Source organism: Adiantum capillus-veneris, chromosome 12 (assembly GCF_014529385.1).
Source record: "Adiantum capillus-veneris isolate H3 chromosome 12, ASM1452938v2, whole genome shotgun sequence".
Lineage (NCBI taxonomy): Eukaryota > Viridiplantae > Streptophyta > Polypodiopsida > Polypodiales > Pteridaceae > Adiantum > Adiantum capillus-veneris.
This window is the reverse complement of record NC_140942.1, coordinates 153,882,799-153,897,854: the sequence shown is the minus strand read 5'-3', so window position 1 is coordinate 153,897,854 and position 15,056 is coordinate 153,882,799. Positions and strand designations below refer to the sequence as shown.

General features: G+C 42.7%; 1 protein-coding gene across 1 annotated transcript in view; it reads right to left on the bottom strand.

The window, feature by feature from the left end:
- Positions 1-6,242: 6,242 nt before the first annotated feature.
- Positions 6,243-15,056, bottom strand: part of LOC147446709 (putative beta-D-xylosidase 7) — a 73,678-nt gene continuing 64,864 nt past the window's right edge. The window contains exons 6-7 of the mRNA XM_086525876.1: positions 8,704-9,117; positions 6,243-7,080 (exon numbers count right to left, since the gene is read on the bottom strand). Coding sequence (XP_086382002.1) covers positions 6,449-7,080; positions 8,704-9,117 — 1,046 coding nt within the window. The 3' untranslated portion in view covers positions 6,243-6,448. The remainder of the gene's footprint in view (positions 7,081-8,703; positions 9,118-15,056) is intronic.

Here is a 15,056-nt window from a genome sequence, read left to right as displayed (position 1 = left end):
GAAGAGAATGAACCAAGTGTTGGCATCCAAAGAGCACATCAAAGTCAAAGATCCAATTTGGATACACCATTTTCAAGTCCAACCTCAACAACCAAAGGTATAAGGTGAGTAGCATCAAATGACTCAATCAATGCTCAGGGATACTTCCAAGGAAATGCTCATGTTTGGGCCAAAAAGCCTAAAGTAATAGCTTGGACCTACTCACCTCTAGAGAATAGTTCTACAAAGAGCAATTCAAGCCATCAACAATGGAAGAGCAGGAGAAAAAACAACCACAAGAGGCACAAGCAAAGACCTTCAAAGAAGCAAGCAACATGACAAGTATGGGTATCATTGTCAGACTTCAACCAAGCTACCCAACAAATTCAGGACCTGTTACAGCCTTTGATTCTGATCCGGCTACTCAAAGCACAAGGATGTTATAAAGGTAACTCTCAAATTTGGTTACCAAAGATAGTAGCTCGTCCTGGAACAACCAAGATCATTCATGTAGTACATGGCTCCACCCAACGACAAGCATTTGCAACAACAACCAAGAGCCAACAGAAGCCAATCACAACCAAGGGTGATGCAACCTCTTGATAGATATCTCGTCTCCAACTACAAAAGCAAGGCTTCTACAATGGAAATAATCAGATATGGATAACGAAGCCTAGTCTCCATCAATCCAGAGCAGAGGGGAAATGTAAAAGATGATCACACAGAGATCAACAACAAGGTGGATTCCAAAATCGCTAGTGGAAACTCAATCATAAAGAATCCATACACATCTACAACCGCTTCTCATGGGAGATAAAGCAAGGCTCCACAGTCACTATAACAGTCAAAGAACTTGTTTCACAAAGCAGTGTCAACATATGACAAGAAATTTAAGAGGAGCCGAAGTATGCCAACGTACTCGACAAAATGGTGGCATTTATAGACCAACACGATGAAAGATGCCTAAATCTCCAAGAACGTATGGAATTCGGTTTATGGCCTTGAACCAGTACATCCAATTCTCCATTAAAAATACATGGCATAAAAGTCGAATTCGGGCAGCTAAGCCACTAAATGAGCGATGTGTTAGTCCCAAATCTTCAATTAATATTCTATGTGGTCAAAGCGTCTTAGCTATTCTAGGTACTGCTCAAACCGGAAGAGTTGAGCATAGTTATGTTGTGTCACTCATGCTAGTATAGATGAGCATAAGAGTCGAAGTCTATGTAATTTATGTCTGATGAAGTGAAAGAGGAAGTCCACAAGACACTCACGCATTGAACATGGTAAGGGAGCGGAAAAGCTTCTACATCAAAAAACCTTATTGGAAACGTGGAAGCTATTGCGACATCCATTAATATCACATGTGCTACATTTGCTCCTCGAAGCACCCATCACCTCCATCTTTCACACAACATGCTTTTGTTTGACAAATTTCTTATATGCATATAGAGTGTTCCATAATGGCCACTTGCATTAGGCACTCTTCCTTTGTTTCTTTCAAGCACTCACCTTGCATGAACAGGTACTTCCAGTCCAGCGCCTCAACTCTAATAAGCGGGTATACCAAAGGTACTTTTTCCCACCGGGTTTTTTCCCTTTGGTCATCCAGGTTTTAGACCCTAATCTCAAAACCTTATCATCATCCTCTTGTATATATTTCTTCTACATCAACAATAAGAAAATTATTACCCACATCAATCGTCAAAGAGAGCAACAAGTGTAGGTCTCCACATGTTTGTCAAGAGCATCTCTTATCTTCAAGGGCGACAACAAAGCTGTAGCAAACATCAGCAAGGGTGAATGGCCTACAACAACAAGCAATGAGAGCTCTCAACAACAATCATACAGAGCTCACACAAAGCTTGAAAGATGGCAACATATTGCAGAGACCAATGGGACTCAAGGGAAAATCCATTATCAATTCCATGACCCAAAGAATCTCCCTTCCCATAAAAGCAGACACATCAAAAGCCATCTTCACGTCCAAATGTGACAATAAAGAGGAGAACGTGCAACAAGATGCAAAGTTTCCTCGACAATCAAAGCTCAACTCACATATCAACAACAACATAGTAGATATGCATCACTCAAGGAAGGGGGGAGTGTCATCAACCACAAAGCATACAAAGCTAAAGTTCAGTCTTGAGCACAAAGCTGAAGACAAGCCTAACAACAAGATTGCAAATGGTCGTTCCAAGGGACGATACGAGCTAGAAAAGGAATGTGAGCGGATTGGACATTTAATCGGACACACATTTGTACTCTATTATTTTTTTGAGTTAGTATAGTGATACTTTATGTAGATCCTGATTCTAGAGTAGCAAGTCGATTTCCTGAGTTGTAATTCTATCATGATATGTGTAAAAACCCATGTGAGCCAGTCTTTGGTCATTTAGAAATCCCTAGGTATAAAATCCAATAACCTTAATGGGAAAATATGCTTATCTTCAGAGGAGAAAAGAGCTCTACTATATGTACGCTCAAGTGACTTCTCAGCTCAGATTTGTAATCCACATAACTAATGATTGGGTAATCCAATTCTGATTCCCAAACTTGCATAGTGTTCCTCGTTCCATGCTCTTTCATTCAAGTGTAAGCATTGTCAGTTTTGTTGAGGTTCGCAATTGCACTTTGGTGAGTCTAATCTTCAGAGTTGAGTGCTTAAATTACTATTCTTTGACGTTCCGATCATAGGAGAGTGTTCCTAAACCATAGGGAAACCTTTCTAGATAGTTTTGTTGTAGTTTTCAGGACCTTGATCATGATGGATCGTGATTTTGGTACCTTGCCAGATTGTGACCAGATTTAAACCCAAACACATCACAAAAATCGAGGCAAAATTAAACCGAGAGCGCGAAAAATGGGCACCTTGCCATTCGGTCATGAACCCAGGACCTCGCGGCCCAGGTTTTGTGAGGTAAGGGCTAGCCATCTCACCCGCGCATGCATGTTTTACATCTCCCCACTTTTATAACCTTCTATTGTAAGCCAAAGGCATTGTCCACATTTAGGAGGTTTAATTCGTGGCCGGGTTTAGTTTTTGATTTAACATTTTTGGCTATGATCTCCCCAACCTTCATGAATGGACTTCAGAGCCCTTGATCCCCTTACCCCCCCCACCCCCCCCCCCCCCCCCTTCAATGATGTGTGTTACTAAGTCATGAGGATATGCGGGTAAGAAAATGCTGCCAGAAAATAAAACATTGCTTGAATTATCAAATCTAAATAGAATGTGCACTACAAAGGTTTGGATAAGAAGAGGCAAATTTGATGGTTGCTCGACAAGTTTCGCAGCAAATTGCCTCCACTGGGCTGCAAAAACGCAACTACAATTCTTTGCAACAAAACTCCACAAAATGCAACACCGATGAAGAGGGAGAGGTGAGATCCCATGTAGAGTATTCACAACAAAGTTCCTCAAAACTAAGGGATAATGCAAAAACGCAACAAATTTAAACAAGTTATCGTGATGAAATCACTTGTAAATCCCTCCTGAAGCATGTCGTGGGGTCTCCAAGCAATACTCTGGCTTCTTGTTATAATATCATGAAGTAATGAAGAGAGGAGAGTATATAGAGGAGACAAACACAAACAGAAAGAAAAAAGATTTTTTCACGTCTATTAGAGACAGAAGTCAACCTATGAGACAAATCAAACATATATCGTTGTGTGTCCTCCATCTATCAAAAAAGACAAAGTACAAAATGTGGTCGTGTAGTAGGGGGAGAGGAAGTGATCCATGGAAGGCTAGGATACAAGATACAAAGTATATGAGGGAGGGGGGGTGGAGGTCTATCTTTGGGTGCACATCTATATGCTCAAGTACAACCATGAAGTGCATCAAGTTGACTAGCTTCATCATATGTCAAACTAGGGGTACATGGGTGGGTGTGGTGTAAGGGGGCTGCGCGTATGATCGCGGTTGACTCTACCAACATCTTCGCAAATCTCTCTCAAAGTGCTTCGTGGTGGTGAATTTGTATCTCCTTCACAAATCTCTCTTGAGATGCTTCGTGGTGACAAGTCTGCATCTCCTAGATCTGTATGTGATGGAGTCTCGGAGCACCATATCTTGGAGCTCTGTCACGTGTACATCTCACCCTATGTGTATGTGAACACAGTTGTGACTCCTACTTCTTGGGTTTAGGACAATCTAGGAAGTGTTCTACGACCTTTGTAAGCATGTTCTAGGATGTCCATGACCAAGCACTTTAGATTAGTTTCATACCCTCTTATTGCACATGAGCATCACTGGCGTCTACTAGGTGTAGGCACTGGGGAGTGTTCCCAATGAAGGACTTTAGTATATGACCTAGGTAGTCATCTGCATATGAAGCACCTCTTATTATTATTAATCAGTGAGCATTATTAATAATAAGTGACATTTTAGATAAAGTTGTGGGGTAATAACTGAACATTATTAATAAGGGACATTTGAGATAAAATTGTGGGGTTCTTATCAGACTAGCATTGTAGAGCTATAAAGGTGCGCCTGGCTCCCCACTTCTAGGAATCAGACAGTACCAGCCCTAACGCATTCTCCATCAGCAATTGCAAATCAACCATAGCGTTTTTCTCTCCTTCAATACCCTCAATCCTCTAGCCTTTTTCCATCAATAGCATCAAAGTTTTTGCATCAAACCCATTAGCGTTCTAATAGCAGATCAAACCTAGCCTTAGCAAATTCAATCCATTGTTATCAGATTTCAACCCTTAACCTCATCAATACCAACGTCTACTGCATGACCCCGTCAGCTTCTCAACATCTAGATCCATTGTATCAACATTTGCAATCTTAAGCAAATACCTCTCTATTGTTAGAGGGGGGCCTTGGAGGGGGTGTTAGGCTCGATCCACATTGTCGCACCGCCTGCCCATCACTTTTACACATGGACGGACATGTGTTACACACAACTCAGTTTTTAGTTTAAAAATTATAATCTCACTGCATGGCTTTAGCCTACTGGTTTTACAGTTGGATATGGCTGAGCTGTATGGAGTTCAACACCCACCCATGCTTCGACAAGTGGATTCTGCAGTTGATTCTTTTGGGCGCTGCCCGTTTTTTGCAATCCATCATATTTTGCCATCAGTCATGTTTTGGGCAGGCAATGTGTAAGTAGTCTTAGTCTTCTTTATCTCTCTATTACTCGCAGAACCTTCACTCACAATAGCATTCTCTCTTCTCTCTCCCATAAATTTATTGCTAAAGTAAAGGGAACCTTGTGTACGTACTAAGCACTCATCCTGAGCTATCACCATCAATCAGTACCGTTGCCCAACAAGCTCGGGGTGTCTCCTAGCTTTGATCGTCTTAGTCTGCTCTAGGGTGACCCCTTGTTGTGTCTGTGTGACGGGGTGGCGGTATGGTGGTGGTCCTAGGGAAAAATTCTATAAGATGTGATTGCCTGCCACCCTCTAGTGCTGCTATATATGCAAGCAACGTCTCTCTATGTATCTCCACTAGAAAATGGCCATAACTGAGACTCCATGATCTATAGCAAGGTGGGTAGTCTTGTGGAAAGAGCCTCGTATCCATCTTTGATACTCTCATAAGCTCTATATCTATAGACAAAGTGCTTCTTGTCAATCACCCTCTCTGTGCAAAGCAAGTAAAGTACTATTCCTCTCTCTCTAGCTGATGTGATATCCAAAGCTGACCCATCGCCGCTCGTGACTATGTGGCATGTATGTGTCCATGTAGCATACTATGTGGATGAACCCCTCGTCTAGCATGGTCAAGAAGTGCTCACTGTAATGAGAGAGAGAGAGAGAGAGAGAGAGAGAGAGAGAGAGAGAGCAATAAATCATCAACTCGAGAATGCTTATACAATGGATCGCGAGAATGAGAGAGCAAGGGTCACCTTTATACTCCTTTTCTTACTGAAAAAGGTGACCCAGATGTGGGCCATAAGACCACTAATCCATTTTTCAAATTGTACATATACAATTACAACTCAAGAATGCGAGGGCAAGGTCTCTTTATACTCCATTTCACTCAAAAAGGTGTTCCACAAGACCCACTAATCCATTTTTCAAATTGTACATATACAATTACAACTCCATCGATGCCTGGTAGCCTAGCCTAAGTTGTCATTGCAACCTATAAAAAGTGGATTGACACTTACCGAGAAATACATTGACACCTCCACAATAGGGCACAGCACTAAGCTATCATGCACAATTTTGTAACATATGTCATCAACACCCAGATAAAAAACTACAATGTCCAATGTTAAAACAGACTCGTATTAGTGCAATTTGAAATAAGCCCTTATGTGCTCAATACCCAAATAAAATTTTCACAAACTTAATTTACAAAGAGTTTTACAAGTCTGAAATAGACAATGAAGCTGTAATAAGAGCAGTTTTCACAAACTCGTGTAGGATTTTGCTGTAAACAGTTTTTTACAAACCGATACGTAAAGGAATTGCTGAATAAAGGTATAGAGGCCAAATATACATCTCAGCAACACCTGTTACCCTTTGCTTCTGCAAGCTTTATCGAGACTGTATGTTCAACTTGGGCATTGACAACCAATACATGTGGCCCAAGATTGAGGACCCTCTTTCCATATTCATTGACCACAGTCAGATGCTTGTAAGGGTTTAGAAAGAAGGAGACTTCAGCTCCTCCATTTGGTTCCAAATTGACCCGCTTGAAATCTACCAACTGTTGCTGTGGAAGTCTAACATCTCCTGTTTGTGACTTTGAAAACAAAAGCACAGTGTAGCTTCCTCCTCTAGACCCGCGGTTGCGTACTTGCATGCTGACATTGAACCCAGCACCGTGATCCACGTTATTGTTGAAGTGGTCATCTGGAACCTGGCATGTTGAGGGGGTTGGATTCATTCTGAGCATGTTTACGCTGAAAGGGTCCATACAGATGGGTAAATAGATCTCAGTGGGCACAGATGAAAAAGTTTCCGAGATGTCCATGTATGTCAGCCCGTGACCGAACTTAAAAACAGTATCACCTCTATAAAATCGATGAGTTCGTCCTGGATACCCACGAGATGGATTAGGTCGCATGTTCATGTCAGTCATAGGCACCTGTGTGAAGCTTTCTGGATACCATGTCATGGGCAGCCTCCCTCCTGATTCAAACATCATCACATTTAGCAAAGTGGCAGCAAACTTCTGATCCCATAAAACTCATTCCTTGCTATAAACTAAATCAACATGTAAGAAATATTGTCATTTTACTGTCAAATGAATATTGCTAAAACCCTTCTTTTAGCAGCATGATTGCAAGTACTCAGAAAAACAAACCACATGTCCCTTTAACACAGGAACCAAGGATTGTTGGTTATAGGTGAATTGCAAACCTCCAAGGAAGATCCAAAACGGATGACAGCATTTGAGAATCTAAGAGATAACAGCATTTGTTACGTAAGTTTGAGATATGTATTGTCCCTGAAATTATTTGGACTTTCTATTGATGAGACGTGAGATTTCACTTTCAACGCAATCAATGAAGATCCTAATGTGCATAAGCTCTAACATCCTCCACATAGTCCACATTATTAAAGTCCACATGCATGATCCAAATCTATGAGTAGCAATTAAGGCCCAATGTCATGCCAAAGAGCATGCTGCAATCTTGCACCATTGTATATTAACGCATAGTAAACATATACAAGCATCAAGGAACTGGCATGGCCCTGCCTTTTCCAAGAAAACCATGGGCCCTCCAACACATGAGCCAACAGGGGAACAAACAAAGTACTAACTCACCACAGCAAAACATGGTTACTACAGCAGGCTCTCAAAACTTACGTGAGTAGCACTTCCCACAACGTTCTGAGTGAGCAAAAGAAAGCTCTTGCTCCTGCACAATTAGTACATTAATCCATGGAATCACAGGTTTTATGAAAATCTTGCCACAGAAGAAGCTTCATTGGCACGTGAGCCATTCTATCTCATCAAGCTCATTCATACTCCTCAATACAATGCGCATATTCATGGCACCAAAGAAAAAGTGTGGCAATCTACTTTTGCATTCAACCGTTGAGAAAACATTCACGTCCCTCACCTTGGACATGTAAATTCAAAGAGCATACACAAATTTATCTGGCTCAGGCCATCACAACTGAACGTGCAATCACAGCAAAGATGATGCATGCTTGATTTCTCACTGGGTGGAAGGATAAGGGATGATACCATCCCTCTTCCATGAAGTATAGACAACAAGCAAAATCGATCTGATGCATCAGCCAAGAGCGAGCCCATGTACACGTGGGAAACTGTGAGAAAAGCAGTTCACGACCGGTACAGCCTACCATGACCATCATTCGGTATCCAACCTGTGTGCTGATAATATCTAAGACATACTCCTCTAGCTTCTATCTGGTCCAAATCGATCTCCTGGGGCAGCTCGCACTGCTAAACAACAGAAGCCATGGGCAGATCTCCACAATGATTACGTGCAAATCCCAAGTAGTCAGATCTCCACAATGATTACAGGCAAATCTCAAGTAGTCCAAAAAGACTAAACTTTATCTTCCAAGTTAATAAGGAAAACCATGAAGCACAAGGTGTTAGTTTACATGGTCAAATTTCGACCAAAATGGCACCATGGAAATGTCCAATGGTTTTTAGCGCCCGGCAACAATGCAGCTACAAAAGGCACATCATCTAGCAAGAGAACCCTATGTGAAGCAGATGAATAAGATTACAATAGCTTAGGTGCATAAAAACCGAATAATAATGAGCAATACCTGGACTAAATTCTCCAAAAATCAACTCTGCTATTGCTTGACCACCAGCTTCACCAGGATAACCAGCCCAAACAATACTTTGGACTTTGGGATTATCTCTGGCAAACACTACATCAACCGGGCCTCCAGATAAAATTACTAGCACTACTGGTCCAACTGCTGCATTTGCAACTTTTGAAATCAAGTTCTGCTGCTGTCCAGGCAGAAACAGCTTTGTGCGATCATGGTCCTCTCTTTCTTCAGACTTGTCAAGACCAGCAAATATGATGACAGCATCTGCCACTGATACAACTTCTGTTGCAGCCTCAACTAGAGAGTCTGAAACGCACGCAACATCAATGCAGCCTGGTGTGTATATGGTATCAGCAAAAGTCTGCAAGCCTTCAAGTGGAGTTATAGTGATGCATGGAGGGCCTGCAAAAAATGTCAGCACAAGTTATATTAAAATTCCCTCTTAGCCCTGTGATAAATTCAGACAAAGCAACCAAGGCTTCAACAGATTGTCAGATTCATAACATCATAGACTTTGAGCACACCTAATCACATTGTTTGAACAATTCAAGCAAAGAGTTTCTGAGAACTCCTGACAGCCTAGTCTCTTAACACACAGAAGAAACACAAAATCTCAGTTCAAATCTCAGTAGTCAATAAAACTGCTTGTGAATGATTTTAAACAGGAAAAACACAAAATCTCAGTTCAAATAGCTGTACTCCAAAAGAAAACCAAAATTAAATTCTGGTTAGCCAAGCAACAAACGTTACATGATGATGGACGAGTGGGATTTCATTGCCAAGCTTGAAACTACATGGCATTGGCCATAAAAAGATCCCAAGGTTGAAACTACCAGGCATCAGCCATAAAACGATCCCAAGAGAACATTGGCATCTATATAGCTTGCCCACCGCCCCTCCACCGTTCCCGCCCCCCCCCCCCCCCCCCCCCCCCCCCCCCCCCCCCCCCGCCCCCGTGGGTGGCCTTCCCTCCTCTGCCGCATGTCATCAACCACACTTGCCTCCTTGAGGAAAAGATAAATGAAACAGCATTTCATACTGAAGCATCTTATCCATGTCCGCGACATGTTGGAAGGCCTCAGAAAGAAAGCCAATGTGAGGCCATCCTCCCTCAAGCAACTTCTACTAAGGAGAAAGAGCCTGAAGAGCACCTACTCAAAGAAAGGGAGCTCCAAATTGGCTCTCATGCCATTAGTGACACTATCCTGTAAATGAGCTTGCTCTTGATAAGCATCTTGCTCTCTAAAGATAGATATGCTCGCCTAGCCTTAGAGTCTTCTCGACAGCTTGCCTCACAGGGAGACACATCTTGTTGGTATGCACAGATAACAGCCTGGTTTCAGCTACATGGCTTTAGTATGGACAGACTACCCCTCTTCCAGTACTCGCTGGATGCACCCTCTCCTTGTCCCTCACACGGAGTCCGGACTGTCACGGGTCAAGCACCACGTGCCAACGGAAAAGACAGACTGAACAACTTTAAGCACTTCAAATAGCACTGAATTGAAAGAGATGCATGACACACGAGACGGGGAGTGGCGAAGTTCCACTCCAAGAGAGCACTGGCCCCAAACCCTGGTGCCCCTTTTGGTATTTGTTTATATTGCTTCAACTCAGTACAAGCCAGTACTCTGTCCTCTCCACTCCCACGCGAAGACGTGCCAGAGACTGAGCCCATGGCACATATTTGAAGGCCCTTGGCCTTGAAAAGCAATTACATGAAAAGCATCAAACTCTTAAAGCATCTGGTCCCAAAAGCTGACTCTTAAAGCTGCCAGCGCATTTCACAAAAATCCGTACAATTGCCATGTCAGTCAACGTAAACGTGGAAATCCGTACAAGTGCCATGTCAGCACTGCCAGCGCAATTTGCAAGCTATCTGTACAGGCTAAGGGCTTGCCATGTCATCACCGCTTGCACGCCACCAGTTTGTGACATCCCCTCTTCCTGAAAGAAAGTAATCGTCCGCAATTACAGCATATTTGCAAACAACTCAAGTTAGCTTAAAATTTCCGAGGGACAATCAGTTTTCTCATTCCAAATTGGAGCTCTTGATATCCTGGGTCGGTGACTTCCCAGAGAAAAATCTCATCCAATAAAGACTATATTCTCATTCCATATCAGGGATCTTGATATTCTAGCGTAGTAAAATTAGCCATCACGCTCAGACTGTGCTGATCTCCAATAGGTGTCTTGATGCACTAAAATTACATACCCAAGCAATCTCATCCAATAAGGAATATTCAATGGTTGACATATCACAATGCAACACAAATGCTCACATATGCATGTTACAAGACATAGAAACATAAAGCCGCCGATCAACACTCCCTTCGCAAATAACCATCCAGGTCTGGGCCACGAGCTGTTCAATGACTCCCTCATCACTCTCCCGTAAAAAACCTAAAAAGGTCCGGGCCATGAGATATAGAGACCTTTTACAACCAAACGCCCCCAAAACCGTAGCCTACATCGTTTGGAGGTGCTAAGAGTAATCACTACTCAGACTTCTTAATATTCCCCCTGCAAATAACCACAAGGATCCGGGCCATGAGTATGTGCAAGCATTCTCAAACATCGTTTCTCAATACTCCACCCGCGAGTAAATCACCAATCATTGAAACCAGTATTAAAATCAGAGTCAAACAATTCAAATCGGCACCAAGGCAGGTTTAAAACAAATGCCATCCATTTCAAAAAAATTCCAAACAAGATCACCAAACAAGTGTTGGAATTAGGGTTGCAGAGAAACGCACACAGCTTGGAGAAGACAAAGGAAGCTACAGGCACACAATAGAGAGTGTGTTACTTAGTGTGCAATGGAAAGATAGATAGCCCTAGAGTGATGGACGTATATACAATGCTCGGGGGAAAAAACCTCCTAAAGAGGGAAAAAATGCCCCGGCGGTCCTAGTGTGTTCACACACATCACTACCACATGTATATGGTAACAAATCCCCCTTGGAGTGATGCGATGAACGAGAGCTGGCACATGAGTAAAGGGAAGTGCCATGCCCTGAGGACATGATCAGTCCACAAAGGGGAGTAAGCCCAAAGCTTTGCGGAAAGCTTCAAGCTTCTCACGAGACAATGCCTTTGTGAAAAGATCTGCAAGGTTGTCCTGTGTTGGCACATAAGCCAAGTTGATCTCTCCTGCTGAGAGCCTCTCCCTGACATAGTGGTAATGCACCTCAATGTGCTTTGTGCGAGCATGAAAAACTGGGTTCCTCGCAACTGCCAATGCGCTCTAACTGTCAGTGTAGATAGTGTTGGCAGTGTCCTGTCCAACACCCTAATCAGCCATAAGGCATCTGAGCCATACACACTCAACCGTAGCTGTGAAGACTGCCCTGTACTCAGCCTCACAACTCGAAGTGGCCACAGTAGGTTGCTTCTTGCTCAACCATGATATACATGAACTGCCAAGCATGAAACAAAAACCACTTGTGGACACTCGCGTGTCAAAACAACCAGCCCAATCTGAGTCCGAAAAACCATGTAAGTCTGGCGGCAATGATCCCCCCTTGGGATAAAACAAGCCAAGATGTAAAGTGCCACTAAGGTAGCGGAAAATCCTCTTGACAGCCTGCCAATGCTTAGACCCTGGGCTATGCATAAATCTGCTAACCTGTGAGACTGCAAACTGAATATCTGGCCTCGTGTTGCATACATAAATGAGGCAGCCAACAGCAGTTTGGTAAAGAGTGACATCAGCAGGATCGCCAGCATCATGTAGACTCAACTTCAAACCTGTTTCCATGGGAGTGGCAATAGGTTTGCAATCCTCAAGTCCAAACTTACATAGCAATGTCTCTATGTAACTTTTCTGACACAAGGCGATACCACCATCACACTGCTTAAACTGTATACCCAAGTAATGATGCAACAGCCCCAAATCTTTCATCTTGAAAGTAGCATTCAAATCAGCCTTAAATTCAGCAATATGTCTCTCATTTGGTCCAGTGATCAGCAAATCATCGACATAAAGAACCACAATGAGAAGTACATCACCCTCACGCTTTACATACAATGTGCTTTCTGTTGGACTGTTACGAAAGCCTCGTTTAACCAAATGAGTGTCAGTTTTCTCATACCAAGCACGAGGAGATTGCTTAAACCCATACAAAGCCTTCTTACATCTGCACACTTTGTCCTCTTGTCTTTTTATGACAAAACCGCGAGGCTGTGTTACATAAACTTCCTAAAATATGTCACCGTTCAAGAAAGTAGTAACAATGTCTAATTGATGTACATCCCAACCAAAATGAGCTGCCAATGCACATAGAAAACGCACAGTAGTCATACGACAAGTGGGAGCAGAGGTCTTTTCATAATCTATGCCTTTTTGTTGTGCATAACCCTTTGCAACAAGTCGAGCCTTATGGCAATCGATCTCACCATCCAGCTTACGTTTCAACTTGTAAACCCACTTCGTACCAATGGCCTTTTTGCCAGGAGGCAAATCACATAAAGTCCATGTGTCATTTTCTATAAGTGCATCATATTCTGATTGCATGGCAGCCATCCAATTTTCTGAATTCTGTGCTTCATCAAAAGACAGAGGTTCCTCAACATCATGTAAACTAGACACATCCAAAGCATAACAATCTGATGCATAAGATGCATGGCGAGAGCCTGAACGAGTACGACTAGACAAAGGTGCATCCAATTTACTGTCACGCAAAGTGTGCACCAGCCATTTTGGCATACCTCTAGCCTGCTCATTTTCAACCCTTTCCTCATCAAGTACATCATGTACATCTGCATCAGTAATAGGCTCATCTGTAACATTTTCAGAAACCTCCATAGGCTGTACATTTGCCTCATTGGAACTTACATTCGTATTTCCACCGCTGAAAAGAGGCAACAAAGTGTCATAAATGTCCTGTGAGCTTACATTACTGTCTCTAGTACATGACAGCAAGGGCTGAACAGAATCTTCCACAAACACTACATCCCGTGAAACCAGAATACGTTTTGTTTGCGGATGATACAACCTGTAACCTTTGCTTTCAGCACTATAACCAACAAAAATACATTTAACAGCCTTATCATCCAATTTTCTGCGCTGTGTTTGTGGCACCAAAGCATATGCCAAACAGCCAAAAACATGCATGTGCTCAATAGAAGGCGTTCTATCATGCCATGCTTCATATGGAGTAATAGACTGCAAAGCTTTCGTAGGATACCTGTTAAGTACATAAGTGGCACACATGATGGCCTCAAGCCAAAAAGAATGCGGCAAAGCTTGACTTTTGACCATATATCGTGCCATTTCCGTCAGTGACCTGTTTTTCCTCTCAACAACACCATTTTGTTGAGGTGTATAAGGCACTGTACATGGGTGTTTTATCCCACGACTAGCCACAAATGTATTAAATTCATGAGACATACACTCCCCTCCTCAATCGGAACGGAGGGTGCCCATAGTACATTTCGAGACATTTTCAGCCATAGCCAGAAATTGTTTGAAGCACATAAAAACTTCGGACTTCGCTTTAAGCGGAAATACCCATGCATGCCTGGAGTAATCATCAATGACAGTCACGAAGTAAAGGTAATTGCCCAAGGACGGAGTTTGCATGGGCCCACAAACATCACTATGCACAAGCTGCAACTTGCATGTGGCCCGAACTGAACCATCCTTTGGAAACTTAGAACGCTGCATCTTACCAAAATACAACCTTCACAAACATGTTTCACAGGTGCTTCAAGAGGCGGCAAAGAAGCAACCATATCAGATTTCTGAAAACGCAACAAACTGGCAAAATTCAGATGACCAAAACGTGCATGCCAAAGTTTTGCATGTGAAATAGCCCTTGGATCTGCAACAACATTTGCAAAATTTTGTCCACACTTGTCATACAAAGTGAGCTTATACAGCCCACGGCACAAAAGGCCAGATGCAACAATTACATCACCAAAACTGAGATCATGAACTGTACATCAGTCATCCACAAATTTGACTACAAGTCCAAGTCTAGTAAGTGCGGATACAGACAAGAGATTCTTCTTGATCCCAGGTACATAAAGTGCATCAACAAGTGTGAAGGAACTGCCATTTGCAGCAGTAAGCACAATCTTTCCAACTCCCTGAACCGGATAAGAGGCATTGTTGGCACAAGTGACTGAATTCCCATGAGGGACAGACTCGAGAGAGGTAAACAATTCACGATGTGAGGTAATGTGCTTTGTAGCACCACTATCGAAATACCACACATGTGAATCTGCAGCAACTGACAAGCATGCACCATGGACAGCAGGATTGTAAGTGCACTCTGCGCTAAAAGCCCATTCTGCATCAACATCAGCATCACAGTCTCCTTTCACAGAAGACTCAA